This window comes from Idiotropiscis lumnitzeri, chromosome 20, assembly GCF_059441095.1.
Source record: "Idiotropiscis lumnitzeri isolate Australia: NSW breed Sydney's pygmy pipehorse chromosome 20, RoL_Ilum_1.0, whole genome shotgun sequence".
Taxonomy (NCBI): Eukaryota; Metazoa; Chordata; class Actinopteri; order Syngnathiformes; family Syngnathidae; genus Idiotropiscis; species Idiotropiscis lumnitzeri.
Genome location: NC_142410.1, coordinates 9,115,985 through 9,133,640, shown reverse-complemented (window position 1 = coordinate 9,133,640; position 17,656 = coordinate 9,115,985). Strand labels below are relative to the sequence as shown.

The window sequence follows — 17,656 nt, the reverse complement described above, 5'->3', positions numbered from 1 at the left end:
TGTGCGTGATTAGGCGTACGTTGATCCATCTTTGTGGCTTGATATTGCGAGAGGATGAGAGGGCAGGGAAGCGAGAAGGGGGATGCATTTCATGCTTAAACCGTGAAACTTTCATCCATCAGATGATGGCACATCCAAAAAGTAATGGAGGAGTCCACGAGGAAGCAACCTTGCTTAAAGCGCGTTAAGCGTGTCAATGATCCTCACTAGGTTTTTTTTTTTTTCCTGCATGGGACATGTTTAAAGACACCCACCAGCCCTCTTCCCGCCCCCCCCGTGCACGCTGGAAGGAGGGTGTGCGCGGTTGGGGCCCTCCCCAGAAAAGCTCGGGGCATATAAAAGCCCCGTTAAGTGATTTGTTGAGGCAGTAGGGAGTTTCTGCTGGGGTCTGGATTGGAGTTACACACACAGACCGGACCCTACCGTGTATGAGTGGCGTTTGAGGAGACGAAAAAAAGGACCCCCCCTGCCGCAAAGAATCTACATGTCTAATATTTAGACATGTTCAGCTTTGTGGATATTCGGTTAGCGCTTTTGCTCAGCGCAGCTGTGCTGGTGGTGAGAGGTCAAGGCGAGGATGATAGTAAGTATCACTTTATAACGTTGATATTTTGTTTTGGAGGGTGGGGTAGGAGCAGTGTGGCCCCGTCAGGATCGGACAGAATCTTGGAAAGAGACAATTCTCATTCTGGAGGTCTTTTTGGGGTTCGCTCGGAGGTCCATTTGCGCAGGAGTGGATTGCGAGTGTTTTTTTTTTCTTGGCGTGCACATACACGCTCAGTGAGCGTCCTCCTAAGGGAGTGCAGCTGCATCTCCTCTCTCTGACGTGTTTAGGTTCAGAGGGGCCACCAGGAGAAAGAGACCAAACTTTTTTTTTTTTTTTTTAAAGGACAGTATGTCTTACTTTGGGTCAATTTAGGAAGGCAACCCAAACTTGGAGAAAACTTAAAAAGTCTGTTTGAGAGACTGTGTTGCAAAAGTCGTCAAATTAGGATAAACGTCCTAATTATGATCACTTCTACTAAGATTTATTTCAATAGGTTTCTCTCTTCTGTTTCTTTCTTTTATACGTTTAAGACCACACTCAATCATCAGCCTGAGTGATTTGAATTGAAGCATTACAAATGGTTGTCAATTAATAAAAAAAATTATATACATGATGAAACTATGGGTAAAAAAAAAACGAAATCTGACGTATTATCAGATGTTCAAATGTCGCACAGTTTGTAGAAAGCTTGGGTGGAAAGGAGGGGAGACAATGGAAAAATTGCTGAGTTGTGACGTAGCGCGTCAATTAATCATAGGGTTGGGAGAGGGAGTTATTCTGTAGGGAAACAGCACCCTCCGGTGGTCAATTTAGGTACTGCCACGTCTAGCCCAAATAAGTGGCCTCAAACACCCACCAAGAGTTAAATAAGGGTCAAATTCCTGTTTGGAAAATATGAAGACCCACTGCTGGACAATTATTTTTTTTCTTTTTATCCACAAATTTGAGTCATTTGTATGAAAAGCTTGTGGAAAGTAGCCATATTTAACTGCTACCTGTCTTTATCGAGTCTGCATTTTGAAAGTATCAACATGCTTGAAGGCCAACGCATCCAAACTAAGAATTAGTTGCTGTAATTATCCATGTACTCAAATGGACACAAAATGCCACGGTGCTTTTATGTGGGAGAGTGTCTGACCAACATGTTGTTGTCGTGCAGGCACATTTGGCAGCTGCACACTAGACGGACAGTTGTACAACGACAAAGATGTGTGGAAACCAGAGCCGTGCCAGATCTGTGTTTGCGACAGCGGCACAGTGATGTGCGACGAGGTCATCTGCGAGGACTCTTCTGACTGTGCCGACCCCATCATCCCAGAGGGAGAATGCTGCCCCATCTGCCCCGACCAAGACGGTACTACTTCACCCTCCGTCCTCCTCAGCCTCAACACTGTGCTTTTCACATTGTTTTTGGGGGGGGTTTGGATTTTTTTTTAAATTTTTTGGGCCGCGACAACTCGGGCCCAGTCTGACCATGTTGGCTGCCAAGTAAGATGGATGTCCTTGCACGCCCCCTGGGGATTTTCATAGGAATTGCTTTGGATTTATGCACATTTACAGTTTAGCGTGTAAATGTCGCTATGTCTCGCTTTCTCCACAATTATTGTTTTATAAAACGGACAACTTTTTCTATCGGATTTTTTGTTCGATTCGGAGGTGCAGGAGGAAAGATCATAGAGACTACGTTATTAAATTACGCAAATGCTAAGAATTACAACAAAGTCCGCAAACAAAACCAAACAACAACCAATCCCGGAAACATGAACTGTACAACTGCAAAGTAAAAAAAAAAAAAAAAAACCTACCGACACCCAAGTGCCCAAATGATAAACATATGGACAACAAAGTTTGTCATCGATAGCCCGACTGACAACAAACTTTGTAATTGATCAAGCCAACAACAACCAATAATGTCAACGATACCCCGGTTGACAACAAAGTTTTCAAACAATGATCGACTTCACAGTTTGTAAATGATAAAACCAACTGACAACAAATTTTGCAGGCGATAAATTCATGCATCAGCTAGCGAAACATTTCATGTGGTACTTTTGCATTTTTTTTTTAAATCACGTGACACCTCCATCAGCTCCATTTTGTCACATTTTAGAATTTCAAAATTTTCCTGAATGCCTACCTCAAAAGCAGAACTACAATTTGAGCGTCATGGTCCCCAAGCTAGTCCAAAGAACGTATCGCTGCAAATTGATGATTTTCAATCTTACGATTACTGCACAACACATCACAATTGTCTCCGTAAATGATTCTTTCAATTGCTATGAAATGTTGCCCTCTCTTCAGTTAGCTTTGATTGTGTCGCTTTAAAATTAGCTTCAAAAGCTAGCTATGTAGCTATATAATTTAACAAGTGGACAGTGTGTGACTTGTTTGTCCTTCTTCTCCTTCCATAGGACCCATGAACCCCCAAGAGGTATTGACACTTTTTATTGAGATGTTTACAGATTTGCAGATGTTTACAGATTAGCTTCCGCATGCTATATCGCACACAGGGTGTTGGCCGCATAACCTCATTCTGTTTTTTTTTTTTTTTTGTCTGCTTGTAGGGAATCAAGGGAGACGTTGGTCCCAAGGGAGACGTGGTAAGTTATGCAAATAATAACATTATTATTCATAAGTAGCGGAAACTAACATAGCATCTAGTTGTCAATGTCTATATCAAACATTAGCCAACCATCTGCAGTCTGGTTACTTCAGAACTTTGAAATATTGTTTAGGGACATTTTGGACCATTCAAATGAGAGAAATAACGGTATGTTAACATGCAAAATGCCATTGGGCACTGACGACATCGCAACGACATGGAGGTCACAAGTTCACAGGGCCAATAAAAGTTCAAGGGCCACAAGTTTTTCAAGTGGTAGCGCAACAGCTTTAGCAGTTAATGGTGCACAATTTCATGTCAAAGCTATGCATAAAGCTATGGTCATAAATTAAACTTTTGTTTCACCGCTAATGGTCTGCCTGGTATCATTCTAGGGTCCCATGGGTCCTCCTGGAAATGATGGAATCCCTGGACAGCCTGGACTTCCCGGCCCACCTGGTCCCCCTGGCCCCCCTGGCCTTGGCGGAGTATGTTCAATTAAAATACAATAGAATTGCATTAATCCTGAAGCATATGCGATAATTGTTTGTTATTGATAAGCTTTAGTGTCTCTGATTACAGTGTTACATCTTCAAAGCCAAGGAGCTAATGCTTTACCTTTCCCCTCTTTGACAGAACTTCTCTCCTCAAATGAGCTATGTGGACCATACCAAGTCTAGCGGCGGCCCACAAATGCCCGGCCCCATGGTATGAAGGCTGTTCATCAAGGAACCTGCTTGCATTAGTTAACTCAGGATATGCCTGATTCTTCAATGCCTGTCCTGACTTTTCACTCATCTTCATCAACAGGGTCCAATGGGTCCCCGTGGTCCTGCTGGACCTCCCGGATCTGCTGTAAGTATCTCCCCTCATCAACTCCCAGTCATGCTTCTTCAATGTTGATGTTTGGTTAATCTTCTGGATTTGTTGTCCATCAGGGTCCTCAGGGTTTCACTGGCCCCCCCGGAGAGCCTGGAGAGCCCGGAGCTTCTGTGAGTATCCTAAAGCTTTCTTTTTCACCGCTTACACCAACTTGCTGTTTCTATTTACACTTCAATGTGATCGTCCTTTTGCGTTGCAGGGCCCCATGGGCGCTCGTGGTCCCGCTGGCCCCCTTGGAAAGAACGGAGATGATGTAAAGAGTTTATCGATCATTCCAAATGTCAATCCTTTAATTGTACTCAACCCATGCACTAACCATGTCCCTGTGTGTCAATAGGGTGAGGCTGGCAAAGCCGGACGCCCCGGTGAGCGTGGAGCCCCTGGCATGCAGGTGAGTAATCCCCATTGGGATGAGGAGCAAAGATCAGGTGACCCAAGTGCCTGGTTGACAATTTCCTCTTGTTGCAGGGTACCCGTGGATTCCCCGGAACCCCCGGACTTCCTGGCATCAAGGGACACAGAGTGAGTTGGTTGCATTTGCAGTGGGACACTGTGATCAGTGTTGTCAATGTGTTGATGTCATACGGCTAATTTTGTCTGCAGGGTTTCAATGGATTGGATGGATCCAAGGGAGATGCTGGACCTGCCGGACCTAAGGTAAGAGGAAAGACAAAAGCACGGACCTCTTTCCTGAAGGACTTCAGATTTGGTGACCTGTGTGACTCAATCTCTGTGTCTGTTTACAGGGAGAGTCTGGTGCCTCTGGTGAGAATGGTATCCCCGGAGCCATGGTGGGTTTTTGCCTTTCCTCCATCAATTACATTCAAGATTCATAGAGACAGCTTTGACAGGACTAACCCTAAAATGTTATCATTCTCCAGGGTGCTCGCGGTCTTCCTGGTGAGAGAGGCCGTCCCGGACCCGCTGGCCCTGCTGTAAGCGCTACGAGCTAGGCTATGACTGCAGACTTGCTTTTACCATTGGTATCCTGTCTTTCATTTGACTTACATTTGAACGCTTCCTCTGCAGGGCGCTCGTGGTAACGATGGCAATTCTGGCCCTGCTGGACCCCCTGTGAGTATTTGTCATTTTACTTGCACGTCCACTCTGCTAGTGTTCTTTGGAGTTGTCTGATGTACTGTGTATTCATTTTTCAGGGACCCACTGGACCCGCTGGACCCCCTGGATTCCCTGGCGGTGCTGGTGTGAAGGTAAGCCACCCAAAAGAGAAAGCGACAGCAATACTAATGATATGATTTGTAGTTTACGAGTTCCTCCTCATGTCGTGGGACTGCCACATGTGGCATGATCTGATACCAGTGTCTTTCAAAGAAATCAAAATATTCAATGTGCAAGTAATTTTCGAATTAATAAATAAACTTCCAACTAGAAAGGGTTTTAGCAGGTTCTTTGTTGCCACCAGCTGGCAAAAATTAACATCTGATGTCCGCCAGGTTGTCATTAGCTAGTTAGGATGAAATAATATATTTTTTTTTAACATTTTCCTGCTCAGCCTGTGATTGGGAGGGGGCTAGTTCAGGGTGTACCCCCTCTGACCCAAAAGACAGTTGGGATAGGCTGCAGCATGCCCTCTAGTGAGGATAAGTGGTTCAGAGAATGGATGGATTTCTGTGTAGCATGATTAGAATATATCAATTCAATATGACATATTTACACGTAATTTTCCTGTTCAGGGAGAGAGCGGTCCCCAAGGAGCCCGTGGAGCCGAGGGAGCCCAGGGAGCTCGTGGTGAGTCTGGTAACCCAGGACCCACTGGAGCTGCTGGACCCGCCGTGAGTTTAGGCCGTACATTCCGCTTCTGCATAATCATATCCATTTCACATGTTCTAAGAAGATAACTAAACATGGTGGTGGTGTTGGTGCTGCTTCCATAGGGTGCTCCAGGAACTGATGGTGTCCCTGGTTCTAAGGGTGCTACTGTAAGTATCACACTTATAGAACACATTTGGTACACTGACATCCAGATCGGGAGTTGGTTGTGACACCTGTTCTCTCTATTCCAAAGGGTCCCGCTGGTATTGCTGGTGCTCCCGGTTTCCCCGGTGCTCGTGGTCCTGCTGGAGGTCAGGGTGTCGTCGGTGCTCCTGGTCCCAAGGGTAACAACGTGAGTAGTTAACAGATGATGATTTTTATTTATGGCCTGCATATGATAATGACAGTTTGTTTTTCTGTCATCAGGGTGACCCTGGTGTTGCTGGTCCCAAGGGAGAGCCCGGTGCCAAGGGAGAGACTGTAAGTTTCAGCAAACAAATATGGATTCATCATCGCTCTCCAAATTGAATGACCCAGTAACAAAACTTGAATGATTTATTTCTAATTAGGGCCCAGCTGGAATTCAAGGACTTCAAGGCCCATCTGGTGAGGAGGGCAAAAGAGGACCTCGTGGAGAGCCTGGTGTTGGCGGACCCCGTGGACCTCCTGGAGAGCGCGTATGTTACTACCTCTTTCTGTTGTCAAATCTATTTTTATTATTATTATTATTATTATTATTATTTAGAAATCTGCCCAAAAGTTTCATTAAAATTATTCAGAAGCTTCAGTATACAGTAATGTTGTCTTGTTCTATCAGGGTGCCCCTGGTGCTCGTGGTTTCCCTGGAGCTGATGGAGCTGTTGGTGGCAAGGTGAGTTAGTGATTGACTTCCTGGTCGGTTCCCATACTTATACTGGTAGATCCGGTCTTTTAACCTTCTGCATTTGATAGGGAGCCCCCGGTGAGCGTGGTGCCACCGGCCCTGCCGGACCTCAGGGAGCCACTGGTGAGTCTGGAGCCCCTGGCGCTCCCGGTGCACCCGGATCCAAGGTGAGTTTGAATCTGTATTACTTATGGAACAACATTTCAGTTTGGACGAGTTCTAAACATGAAGACGCTCTCCACAGGGTATGACTGGTAGCCCCGGAAGCACTGGTGCTGATGGCAAAGTTGGACCTGCTGTAAGTTCAAATTCATTCACAAGACGCTTTGAGCACACGGTGGAATCGATGCTCAACTTCTTATAATCTTTAAGGGTCCTTCTGGACAAGATGGACGCTCTGGACCTGCTGGCCCCACTGGACCCAGAGGACAGCCTGGAGTTATGGGATTCCCCGGACCCAAGGGAGTTGCTGTGAGTACAATACTGCACATTTTTGTCAGAAAAGTGAAGCTAGTTTTCACTACTGCGCTAAATCTCCATCGGATGCTTACATTGCTGTTCTTTTCATTAGGGTGAGAATGGCAAGGCTGGTGAGAAGGGACCCGCTGGTGCTATGGGCGCTGTCGTAAGTGCTATTTTGTTATTCAAGTGCAATTTTTCTGGTGTGAAAAATATCTTCTCCAACTTGTTATCCTGGCAAAGTAAGTCAGACTCCTCTCTCCTTCTCAGGGTGCTCCTGGCAAAGATGGTGATGCTGGTGCTCCTGGACCCGCTGGCCCTGCTGTAAGTATGATCTCAATTAGATGTCATGTTGTAGAAGCAAGAAGACAAACGGACTCTGAGGTCTCTGATCACTTGGTGTTCTTATTCAGGGACCTGCTGGAGAGAAGGGAGAGGGCGGTCCTGCTGGACCTCCTGGATTCCAGGTGAGCTTGAGAACGTCACTGTAACTACTTGATCTCTGCTACTTTTTTTTGGACTTGAGTCAATATTATGCTTCTCTTCCTTATACAGGGTCTTCCCGGACCCCAAGGTGCTACTGGTGAGACTGGCAAGCCTGGTGAGCAGGTAAGAATGGGAATGATAATTCCAATATAGTTGCATTATGATGTTTCTCAAGTCTTAACCATGTCTCCTTTGATCAGGGTGTTGCTGGTGAGGCCGGACCTCATGGCCCATCTGGACCAAGAGTGAGTTTCCTGAAAATTGGCTAAAGCTGGTTCCTTTGATGTCATTAACTCTTGACTCATCCTGATCCTCTCTTTTTTTCACTCAGGGTGACAGAGGTTTCCCTGGTGAGCGCGGCGCTCCTGGTGTCGGAGGCCCAAATGGACCCCGTGGTTCCCCTGGCCCTGCTGGTAACGATGGAGCTAAGGTAAGTTGGAGAGTCCCTTCTCGAAGAGGTCCACGAGGAATGTGAACTGTATTGTTTTAGTTCTCACATCTACCCAGAAGTCACAAACAGAAGCAGAAACAGCTTCAACATTTCTTATTTAAATGCCACCAAAAATGTGTTCATTCAATCAGACAATGCAGGTAAAATGAAAAAATAATGTCTCAACCCTATTTGGCATCACGCAAGGGGTCATTTTGAATCCTGATTCTTTTTCATTTCTACAAAGCTTATTTTTCCAACAAGTTGAGGACCTGTAAAACTGGCTGCATGATTGGAAGTTAATTAGTGAACAAAATCATGAATAAAGATGATTGGGTGGTCGTCACAACTAGTGCAGGCCTCCAACAGATGTCGAATATAAAGTCAGATAATGGTGACCGTCATATTCTAAGTTATTGTGCTAAGAGAGACATGGCGGTCTGTAGAACCAAAGACCATAATCATCTAAAGATAATTTCACATTCTAAAGCACGAGCAAGTGTCTCCGTCATTTCATTCTAAATTAAAAGACAGTTACAGGAAGCAGTGAATACTTATGAACAAATCTAACATATAACAAATTTATCAGATAGATCAGACAGTAAAATTTAAGTGCAATAAGATACCAGTACTAGATCTGGAGACATTCAGACTAAATATATATTTTCTTATGATTATCTTGGTTTATCTGCATATTTGTACCTTGTTGTTTTATCTTTTGGATTTTTTTTGTCTATGACTGGACTTGGACTCTAAATACAGCTGCTTTAGACAGTACCTTTGATGACATACTGTTGAAGTTCATTTCTCAAACCTTGAAATGACAATGCTTCTGTTTATGTGTACAGGGAGAGCCCGGTGCCCCTGGTGCCAATGGTGCCGCTGGAAGCCCCGGTATGCAGGGAATGCCAGGTGAGCGTGGAGCCTCTGGTCTGTCCGGAGTCAAGGGAGAGAGAGTAAGAATCACTTAGTTGACCTCTTTTCAAAAATTGTCAGTGACATTATCCATGATGCAACATGAATATTAACATATTTAATTTTCACCTCTCAGGGTGAGGGTGGTGCCAAGGGAGGTGAGGGTGCCCCCGGCAAAGATGGCATCCGCGGTATGACCGGCCCTATCGGACCCCCTGGACCTCCTGGTTCTCAGGGTGAGAAGGTAAGATCCCTTTATTTTGATTCACCATATATCCAGCTGGTGCAAGTTCAGATGTTGAGATGACCATTTATACAAAAAAGAGCATTGCTGTCATAAGGGAATCATCTGATTTCCTTTGCATATGGTTTTAGGGTGAGCCTGGCCCTGTTGGAGCTGTTGGACCCACTGGCCCTCGCGGTTCCCCTGTAAGTGTTCCCCCAATTGTTCAAAAATCAGATGCACTTTTGATGACTGAGGATTTGTATCTTCAGTATCAACAGATATGTATTCTTATGACTTTTCATGCTTACAGGGTGAGCGTGGAGAGGCTGGCCCTGCTGGACCTGCTGGATTTGCCGGACCCCCTGTAAGGACCCGATTTTGTCTAAACCATTGTTGAAGGCTCACCAAGAGTTTGTATTGATGTCTTTTCCTTCAAATTCAGGGTGCTGATGGTCAGCCTGGTGCCAAGGGAGAGACTGGTAATACTGGACCTAAGGGAGATGCTGGTGCTTCTGGTCCCAGTGGAGTTGTTGGACCTGCTGGTCCCCAGGTGGGCTTTCTGTTTAATTTTGTACGCTCATAATCTTCATTCTAAAAGCGTGCTTCCAGTCTCATCTTCAAATGCATGTGTCCACAGGGCCCTGCTGGTCCTCCTGGAGCCAAGGGTGCCCGTGGTGGTGCTGGATCTCCTGTAAGTATCTTGAAAGGATTTGTGTGCTTAAATGCAATGGACTTGCAATAACACTGCCCTGGCTGTTTTGTTGTGCAGGGTGTTACTGGTTTCCCCGGACCCGCTGGAAGAGTTGGACCCGCTGGTCCCGCTGTAAGTTTCTGTCATAGTTCATCGCTGAACACCTGTTATATTCGCAACGATATGACCCCCAAATGTCTCTCTGCAGGGAGCTGCTGGACCCCCAGGACCCGGTGGTCCCGTTGGAAAAGATGGCGCAAGGGGAGCTCGTGGTGAGACTGGTCCCGCCGGTCGTCCTGGTGAGCCTGGTGCTGTTGGAGTTGCTGGACCTGCTGGTGAGAGAGGATCTCCCGGTTCCGATGGTGCCCCTGTAAGTAGACACAGTGGAATTCGGCCTTCGTTAAAACAAAACATGGGCTGTTGTTTGTTGGCTTGAACTGACCCAATGTGTCCTTCTTTGCAGGGTGCCGCTGGTGTGCCCGGACCCCAAGGTATTGGTGGACAGCGTGGTATTGTAGGTCTCCCTGGACTGCGTGGAGAGCGCGGTTTCGCTGGTCTGCCCGGACCTGCTGTAAGTGTTCCCGAGAGATCACTGAACTCTCACCGTTATGAAATGCACACCATTTCTCATAATTGTACATACATGTTTGGATTCAGGGTGAGCCCGGAAAGCAGGGACCTGGCGGACCTCTTGGTGCCCGTGGACCCCCTGGACCTGCCGGACCCCCTGGACTTTCTGGTGCTCCCGGAGAGGCTGGTCGTGAGGTGTGAACTGCTGTTTGATTCCTCCTAATTACATTCTGATCACTTCATTGTTTAGAACCTAGATAGGTTGTCTACTTTGCAAAATACAAAGTAACATAGTATGACCAATTTACCAAAGGGATCTCAAGGACATGATGGTGCACCTGGTCGCGATGGAGCTTCTGGCGCCAAGGTAAATAATCTATATTAAAATTCACTTTTCGAAACAATCCAAAACAGATTGCAATGTGCTGAGTTGTCTCACTGAATGTGTCATTGATAGGGAGACCGTGGTGAGTCTGGTATTGCTGGACCCCCAGGACCTCCTGGTGCTCCTGGTGCCCCAGGAGCTGTTGGCCCCTCTGGCAAGTCTGGCGATCGTGGAGAGCATGTACGTCCCTCCCTCACTAAAATACTGAAAATCTCATTGTCCTTTGATTTTCCAATGCGCTGATTTCTTAACTATTTTTCATTGCCAGGGTCCTGCTGGTCCCGCTGGCCCTGCTGGTCCTGCTGGTGCCCGTGGCCCTGCCGTAGGTTCCCAATTCCTTTTTCTAATTTGTGTAGACATGAAATAGTAACTCAACTTCACATCGCATTTGTTTTGTCATAAAGGGACCCGCCGGAGGCAAGGGAGACAGAGGAGAGGCTGGTGAGGCCGGAGACAGAGGCCACAAAGGACACAGAGGATTCACCGGCATGCAGGGTATGCCTGGACCTGCTGTGAGTACCATTTTCTACCCCGATTCATCTATCAGAAAATTCCTGGCTGGACGGCTTGGTTTAGTCAGGGTTGATTTCTTGAGTTATATTGAGAGATTCTCTTTGCATGCTTATGGCGGCTTCTTCTGACTCCAGGGAACTTCTGGAGAGAGAGGACCCGCTGGAGCCTCTGGACCCGCTGGACCAAGAGTGAGTACAATCTGTAGTAAAAAATGTGCTTGTGATTTCTTCATATGCTATATAATGCATTTTCTTCTCCATAGGGACCTGCTGGATCTTCCGGCTCCCATGGTAAGGATGGCATGAACGGTATGCCTGGACCTATTGGACCCCCCGGACCTCGTGGTCGCAATGGAGAGATGGGACCTTCTGTAAGTTTCTTCAACCGGCTTAAACTTTCACCTTAAATGTGAGAGGTTTCTAAGCACCTGTTATGTCTTCTAGGGTCCTCCCGGACCTCCCGGACCTCCCGGACCCCCTGGTGCTCCCGGTGGCGGATTCGACTTCATCAGCCAGCCTATTCAGGAGAAGGCACCCGATCCCTTCCGCGGTGGACATTACCGCGCTGACGACCCCAGTGTTCTCCGCGATCGTGACATGGAGGTTGACACCACTCTGGACTCTCTGACCAAGAGAATCGAGAAGCTTAGCAGCCCCGACGGCACCCAGAAGAGCCCCGCCCGCATGTGCCGTGACCTGAGGATGTGCCACCCCGAGTGGCAGAGCGGTGAGTGGGCATCCCAATCCCCCATAGAAAAAGATCTTATACACTGGATAGTGGTCTTACATATGACTCATCTCCTCCAGGCACCTACTGGGTGGACCCCAACCAGGGCTCCCCTCTGGACGCCATCAAGGTCCACTGCAACATGGAGACGGGTGAGACTTGCGTCTACCCCAGCCAGTCCACCGTGCCCATGAAGAACTGGTACATGAGCAGGAACCCCAGAGAGAAGAAGCATGTCTGGTTCAGCGAGTCCATGACCGGTGGATTCCAGGTAAGCAAAAACCACTTTTTTATTGCTCAAACACATTCCCAGTGAGACCTTGTTGATGACAACAGTATCTCCTGTTAACTCCAAACAGTTCCAGTATGGCACCGATGGAGCTGATGCCGAGGATGTCAGCATCCAGATGACCTTCATGCGTCTGATGGCCAACCAGGCCTCTCAGAACATCACATACCACTGCAAGAACAGCATCGCCTACATGGACTCAGCTTCCGGCAACCTCAAGAAGGCCCTGCTGCTCCAGGGATCCAACGATGTGGAGATCAGAGCCGAGGGCAACAGCCGCTTCACATACAGTGTCAGCGAGGATGGCTGCACGGTAAGTCCTAGCTGTCTTTTAGATTTTAAAAGCAAAATAGAAATGTTTCTGAGCTTTTTTTTTTTAAATTTTGATATTCCTTCCACAGTCACACACTGGCTCATGGGGCAAGACAGTCATTGACTACAAGACATCGAAAACATCCCGCCTGCCAATCATTGACATTGCTCCTATGGATGTTGGTGCCCCTGATCAGGAATTTGGCGTCGAAGTTGGCCCTGTTTGCTTCTTGTAAAAAGGAGAGAAAAAAAAGGAAGAAATATGGACATGACATTGTTGTTTTTTTTTCTAGCAGTCATCTCTAAAAATCCTATTTCCTATGCATCAAAAACTCATTCGGCCACCATCGGTCCACACGCTTAAAACCACTCCACTGAAGACAATGATTTTTTTTTTTGTTTTGTTTTGTTTCCAATCGTGAGACGTTTCTGGACTGCCACTCCACAAGGACACTTTAGAAACATTAGAAAAAAAAATAGAGCAAATCTGTTTCCAACGGCAACAAGAACATGATATTTGCTTGTGTAAAATGTCTCCCTTGGAGTTTGAGAAAGAAAAAAAACAAATTATCGCAATGAAACGCAGGTGACTTTTGCCGTTTTTCGCCCCAACTGCGGAAGGACATTAAGAAACAACAAATGATATGTACCATTTTTTCCTGGTGTTAAATAAATTGTAAAAAGTGTGACGTGTCTCCTTGTTGTAAAATCGTCCTATCGGAACGCAAAAAAAAAAAAAAAAACCCTGAACAAAAAAGTGCACCTTCATTGCTTTGATGGCTACCTCATAACAAGAAGTCACCGCCATGTTTTTTTTCTTCTTGAAGAAAAAGGGTCATATTTTACACAACAAGCCGATTGGGGAGCATGCAAACATTGTCAAGGTGCTATAGAACCAACTCAATGAGATCCACTTGTTGTGATGGTGAGACATTCGCTGTCATACTGTAATTTTGACCACTCGTATGCCTGCGAAATCCTTTGGTGCTACTTAATTGACTCGTTGTCTTGTTGTCTTTGCTTTTTTTTTTTTTTTTTTTGTAAACGCATGTCATTGTAGATCAAAACCAAAAGTGACCATTTCAATTTACATCTCTTGCCCGTTGTTGTTTTTTTTCTGCCTCATCTTTACTAAAAAAAAAAAAAAAAAACGAGCACACATCTCCCGCTCTGTTGTTTATGTTATTGGTTGTTGTCTCAAGAAGTGGAAGAAAAAAAAAAAACCACAACAACAACCCCGGAAGAAGACCCACTTTCATGGTTGCAAAGGAGATATTGTGTACTTGTGTTGTACATGTATAATAAATCAAGATGTTTCTAATTATTTTTGCTGGGTGCTGAAATAAAGCATGTGAAGTGGTTCTACTCACTGGCCGACTTTTCACTGACCTGTCTTGCAACTGTTGTGAAACCCAAAATGGTTCCCGTGATTATCTTTATCACCTTGATTTCTCCACAGCAGTTGCACTTGTGTTTCCCACGAGCAGCAGTGAAAACAAAGCCAATTCATTTGCACTCATCCATTTTCGATACTGCTGGTCCTCCCTAGGGTTTCGGGTGTGCTGGAGTCGTTAAGATGGATTTGGGCGAGAGGTGGGCTACACGCTGGACTGGTTGCCAACCAATCCTTGGGCATATGTAGAAAAACAATCATCCACATGAAAGGAAAATTTAATGAAGATGAGCGTTTTTCAAATGCACGGCGTGAAAGAGGAAAGCTGGAGCTGAGACTTAAACTCTGAACCTGAGAACTCTGAGGTATATGTGCTCAACGCGAGCACAACATGCTGCCTCTTTTCCGTTACATCCCAGAGAATCATCATTTTTAGGACATTTTAGCAAAACAAAAATGCACTTGCTAACATTAAAACACACAGAGCATTTTATTTCTTAAACGTCCATCTGCAAAAATCTCAATTAAAAGGCCTTAAATAGCAATAACTAAATAAGGAAGGACAGGAGCTTTGGACCTTGCAGTGTGTAAAATGAGAAGCTACTCTGACGCCCCCCAGTGGACAGAAAGCAGATTTCAGGGAAAATTGCAACCTAAAATTAGGAGCGTGTATATTTGAATATGTGCATATTAATCTCCATCCATCTATCTGCTGTAAGACATAACCTCACGATGGTCACGGTTAAACCACAGTCCATCCTAGCTGGCATTGAGTCAGTGGCAGTAAGTAAGAGTCCGATTTGTGAAAGGTTAAAATGTCAACAGATCTTTAAAACTGTGCATATTACTAATATTGTAACAAATGTATGAAATGACACACTGCAATTTAGAGCGAAAAAAACCCAACAACTCACAAACGCAAAGAGCACACAACACATTCTGCCCTCCTGGATTGCGATTCCATCGGCGCTCTTATTCCCTGTTGAGGCAAATGCAACATTTGCCGACTTTAAAGCGAGGAGCAGCACGCAAACGTGTACGAGGGGAGTCTCACCTTGGCAACGTGTCGACATTGGGGTCGCTGCAAGGAGACGACAAATCAAACGGGAAATTCATTTGAAATACACGTTGTAAAGAAAACGGTTCTTACTGCTGTGCCATGATGAGGGGCACACGGGGGCTGTCAGAGGGCATCGCCCGGCGGGCTCCTGTGCGACTGTCGAACATGGGCAGCGTGGAGAGCGGTGGGGAGACGCCTCTGCCGTTCGCCATGCTCCTTAACTCGTCAGTGTTGTCCAGAATGGTGTGGTGGTGGTACAGCTGGATTCTGTGCCACAGTGAACAGCGTAGAAGTTATTCAAAAGGAAATCCCGTTAGCGATGGCTTTTTACTTACTGGTTTGTCCTCGCGTTCCTCTTATCGCTGCAAGAAAACATCCCATTTTGTAGTCACTTTGTCCACAAAATATGACAAGAGTAGCGCAGTCGAAAACGTACACGCCTTCGCGACGTCCACACATGATGTAGGAGAGCAGCAGACACAGGATGAGGGCCAGCACGAGCGGCACGATGACAGTCACGATGTAGTCCGGCAAAAAGTCACGGTCCTCAGGGGACTCGGGCGGCTCAAAGTCCTCGCCGGCCTCCAGCACGCCAGAACCCAAGGTTGGGGCTGGCGGGCTCGGTTCCACATGGGAGAGATCAAACTATAAAGGGTGAAAAAGGGGTGTTTAGAAGACGGTGATGCATTTCCAATACCCATCATGCACCAAAGTAAATGACATTGGCTTCCCCACATCGCCACTCCCTTCCGCTATTATGGCACAACTGCAGATTTGATGTGGAGGCGCATTAATGGCTTGCAAAGCCTGCTCACTCCATCTGGGCTGAAAATGTTCCCCCGGGCACTAGCGGTTATTACTAACATATAACAATCATGATTTTTTTTTTGTACCCTTTAGTCAGGTACGATTTCAACAAAATCTTCTCACCAGCTCAGTGCTGCACCAGCTGATACAGTTGCTAGGGATGCTGCAGAAATTGCAACCCCCGGGAGCCTTGACCTTGGCGTCCGCCATGCACTGCCGCTGATGCTGCGGTGTCTGTGACCACAGGAGGCAGGCGGAGAAGTTCTGCTCCGATCCCGCTTTCACGTACACCCTGGCAAAAGGTGCGAGAAACGAGATGAACCGACGGGCGCCGGGAAAAAGGCTACCCGAATGCCATGCGGCGTTACCCTTCAAAGTGTCCCGCCAGTGGGAGGGGCACACGACCGCCACGGTCCAGAGCGTTGGAGATGTTGACTATGTCCAAGACCTCCGTGTCCCACAGCTTCTGCAGGTCCTGCTTGATCTCATCCTGGACAGCAGGGGGCAGCACCTTCTCGATCTCCCGTAGCTTGATGAAGAACTCTGCCTGATAGGGTGGGCTCTTGGCTAAGTGGGAGTAGGGTTGGTGGCTTAGCATGAAAGTTCAGCGCTACGTTTTGCTATATTGCTATGATGCAATTTTTTTTTTTTTTAAACAAATAAACGTGATGAAAAATGTTTTTGGGTAAAGTGGAATGGAAACATTATTTTACAAAAGTAATTTAAAAAGAAGCTTCGTCTTGGAACTAATTAATCTCAGAACTAGAGATACCACATGCTTTTTGTACCTGCAATCACGTTAAGCACAAGAATCTGCCGGGTGGTTTCGTAGCTTCGCTTGTTGACGGCGTAAATCTGTGAGAAACAAGATAACATCAGAACTGTGCTTAAAATACCAATTTACGGTAAACGCTGTTTTATCTCCTTTCCCTCAGATTTCAGGATTTTTTTTTAAAAACCTTCAAGAAATGACCCATCTTGCAAAGTCCTCCCCCTAAATTCCTAACAGGGATGCAGATACCTCGATGACACTCTTCCCGGGAGACGTCGGGGTCCCGTACAGAAAGCCGTTGTCGTAGGGATGCCTCTGGGTGAAGCGCAGCCACTCGGGAAGATCCGGGAAGTACTGCTTGTTGCACTTGAACACCATCGGATCGTCGTACAGGTGCCCCACTGCGCATAATCATTTATGATTTTTTCAAAAAATTTTTTACCATGCCTACGCTCACTGGGACACAACATTTGGCACACCCAAAAAATTGGATCGAGGGCTCTTACAGTAGAGCTGGGACAGTGGCTCAAAGTCACTCTGGAACGTCTCCCTCATCAACTCGTAGGAGAAAAACTTCCCAGCAGGGATGTTGAATTTGATCTCCGCGTGAGCCATACTCACAACTGTTGTATCATCAAACAACAGAAAACCTGACGTGAGTGACACAAACAAGATAGCAAAACATGTTTTTAATGTAAGAAAATAAAACTTGCCTGTTAGAAAGAGGAACCAGCTCCTGCAGCCTGCCATCTTGTTTTGGCCTGTGACTGACAGCTGCAAGTGCACCATAAGAAAGACTGGCCAGGGCTATTTTGGTCACTCCCGCCTCCCAATGACATCCAGACAGGCGGCACAATTCTGTCTGGTGAAGATATTTAAAACAAATAGTTATAATTGAACTGTATTGCAATTGCCATAACATGCATTTTTGGGTC

The 17,656-nt window shown here is 46.2% G+C and overlaps 2 protein-coding genes across 3 annotated transcripts; one reads left to right on the top strand and one right to left on the bottom strand.

Annotated features, from left to right (window-relative positions):
* The first annotated feature begins 352 nt into the window (after positions 1-352).
* Positions 353-13,375, top strand: col1a1b (collagen, type I, alpha 1b). Its single transcript, XM_088284568.1, has 51 exons — positions 353-583; positions 1,707-1,901; positions 2,959-2,978; positions 3,112-3,147; positions 3,545-3,637; positions 3,786-3,857; positions 3,960-4,004; positions 4,088-4,141; positions 4,231-4,284; positions 4,369-4,422; positions 4,500-4,553; positions 4,635-4,688; positions 4,778-4,822; positions 4,913-4,966; positions 5,061-5,105; positions 5,189-5,242; positions 5,726-5,824; positions 5,927-5,971; positions 6,058-6,156; positions 6,231-6,284; positions 6,374-6,481; positions 6,622-6,675; positions 6,756-6,854; positions 6,932-6,985; positions 7,060-7,158; positions 7,259-7,312; positions 7,417-7,470; positions 7,560-7,613; positions 7,702-7,755; positions 7,833-7,877; positions 7,964-8,062; positions 8,911-9,018; positions 9,114-9,221; positions 9,353-9,406; positions 9,514-9,567; positions 9,646-9,753; positions 9,841-9,894; positions 9,973-10,026; positions 10,103-10,264; positions 10,358-10,465; positions 10,552-10,659; positions 10,778-10,831; positions 10,922-11,029; positions 11,118-11,171; positions 11,254-11,361; positions 11,497-11,550; positions 11,625-11,732; positions 11,806-12,088; positions 12,169-12,359; positions 12,448-12,690; positions 12,779-13,375. Exons 1-51 carry the CDS (start codon positions 502-504, stop codon positions 12,923-12,925), a joined length of 4,350 nt encoding a protein of 1,449 aa, XP_088140694.1. The 5' UTR covers positions 353-501; the 3' UTR covers positions 12,926-13,375.
* A 1,273-nt stretch (positions 13,376-14,648) lies between these two features.
* On the bottom strand, positions 14,649-17,583 carry sgca (sarcoglycan, alpha). 2 transcript variants are annotated; one of them, XM_088284574.1, is made up of 11 exons: positions 17,435-17,583; positions 17,228-17,344; positions 16,971-17,122; positions 16,738-16,804; positions 16,318-16,516; positions 16,073-16,241; positions 15,579-15,787; positions 15,478-15,504; positions 15,233-15,409; positions 15,137-15,163; positions 14,649-15,061 (listed from the first exon to the last, which is right to left on the bottom strand). In XM_088284574.1, the coding sequence occupies exons 1-11, from the start codon at positions 17,508-17,510 to the stop codon at positions 15,055-15,057; spliced, it is 1,227 nt and encodes a 408-aa protein (XP_088140700.1). In that variant the 5' UTR covers positions 17,511-17,583; the 3' UTR covers positions 14,649-15,054. The 2 variants fall into 2 exon arrangements, with proteins under 2 accessions (XP_088140700.1, XP_088140701.1); XM_088284575.1 differs by lacking the exon at positions 14,649-15,061 and having other exon boundaries at positions 15,133-15,163.
* Between the last annotated feature and the right edge of the window lie 73 nt (positions 17,584-17,656).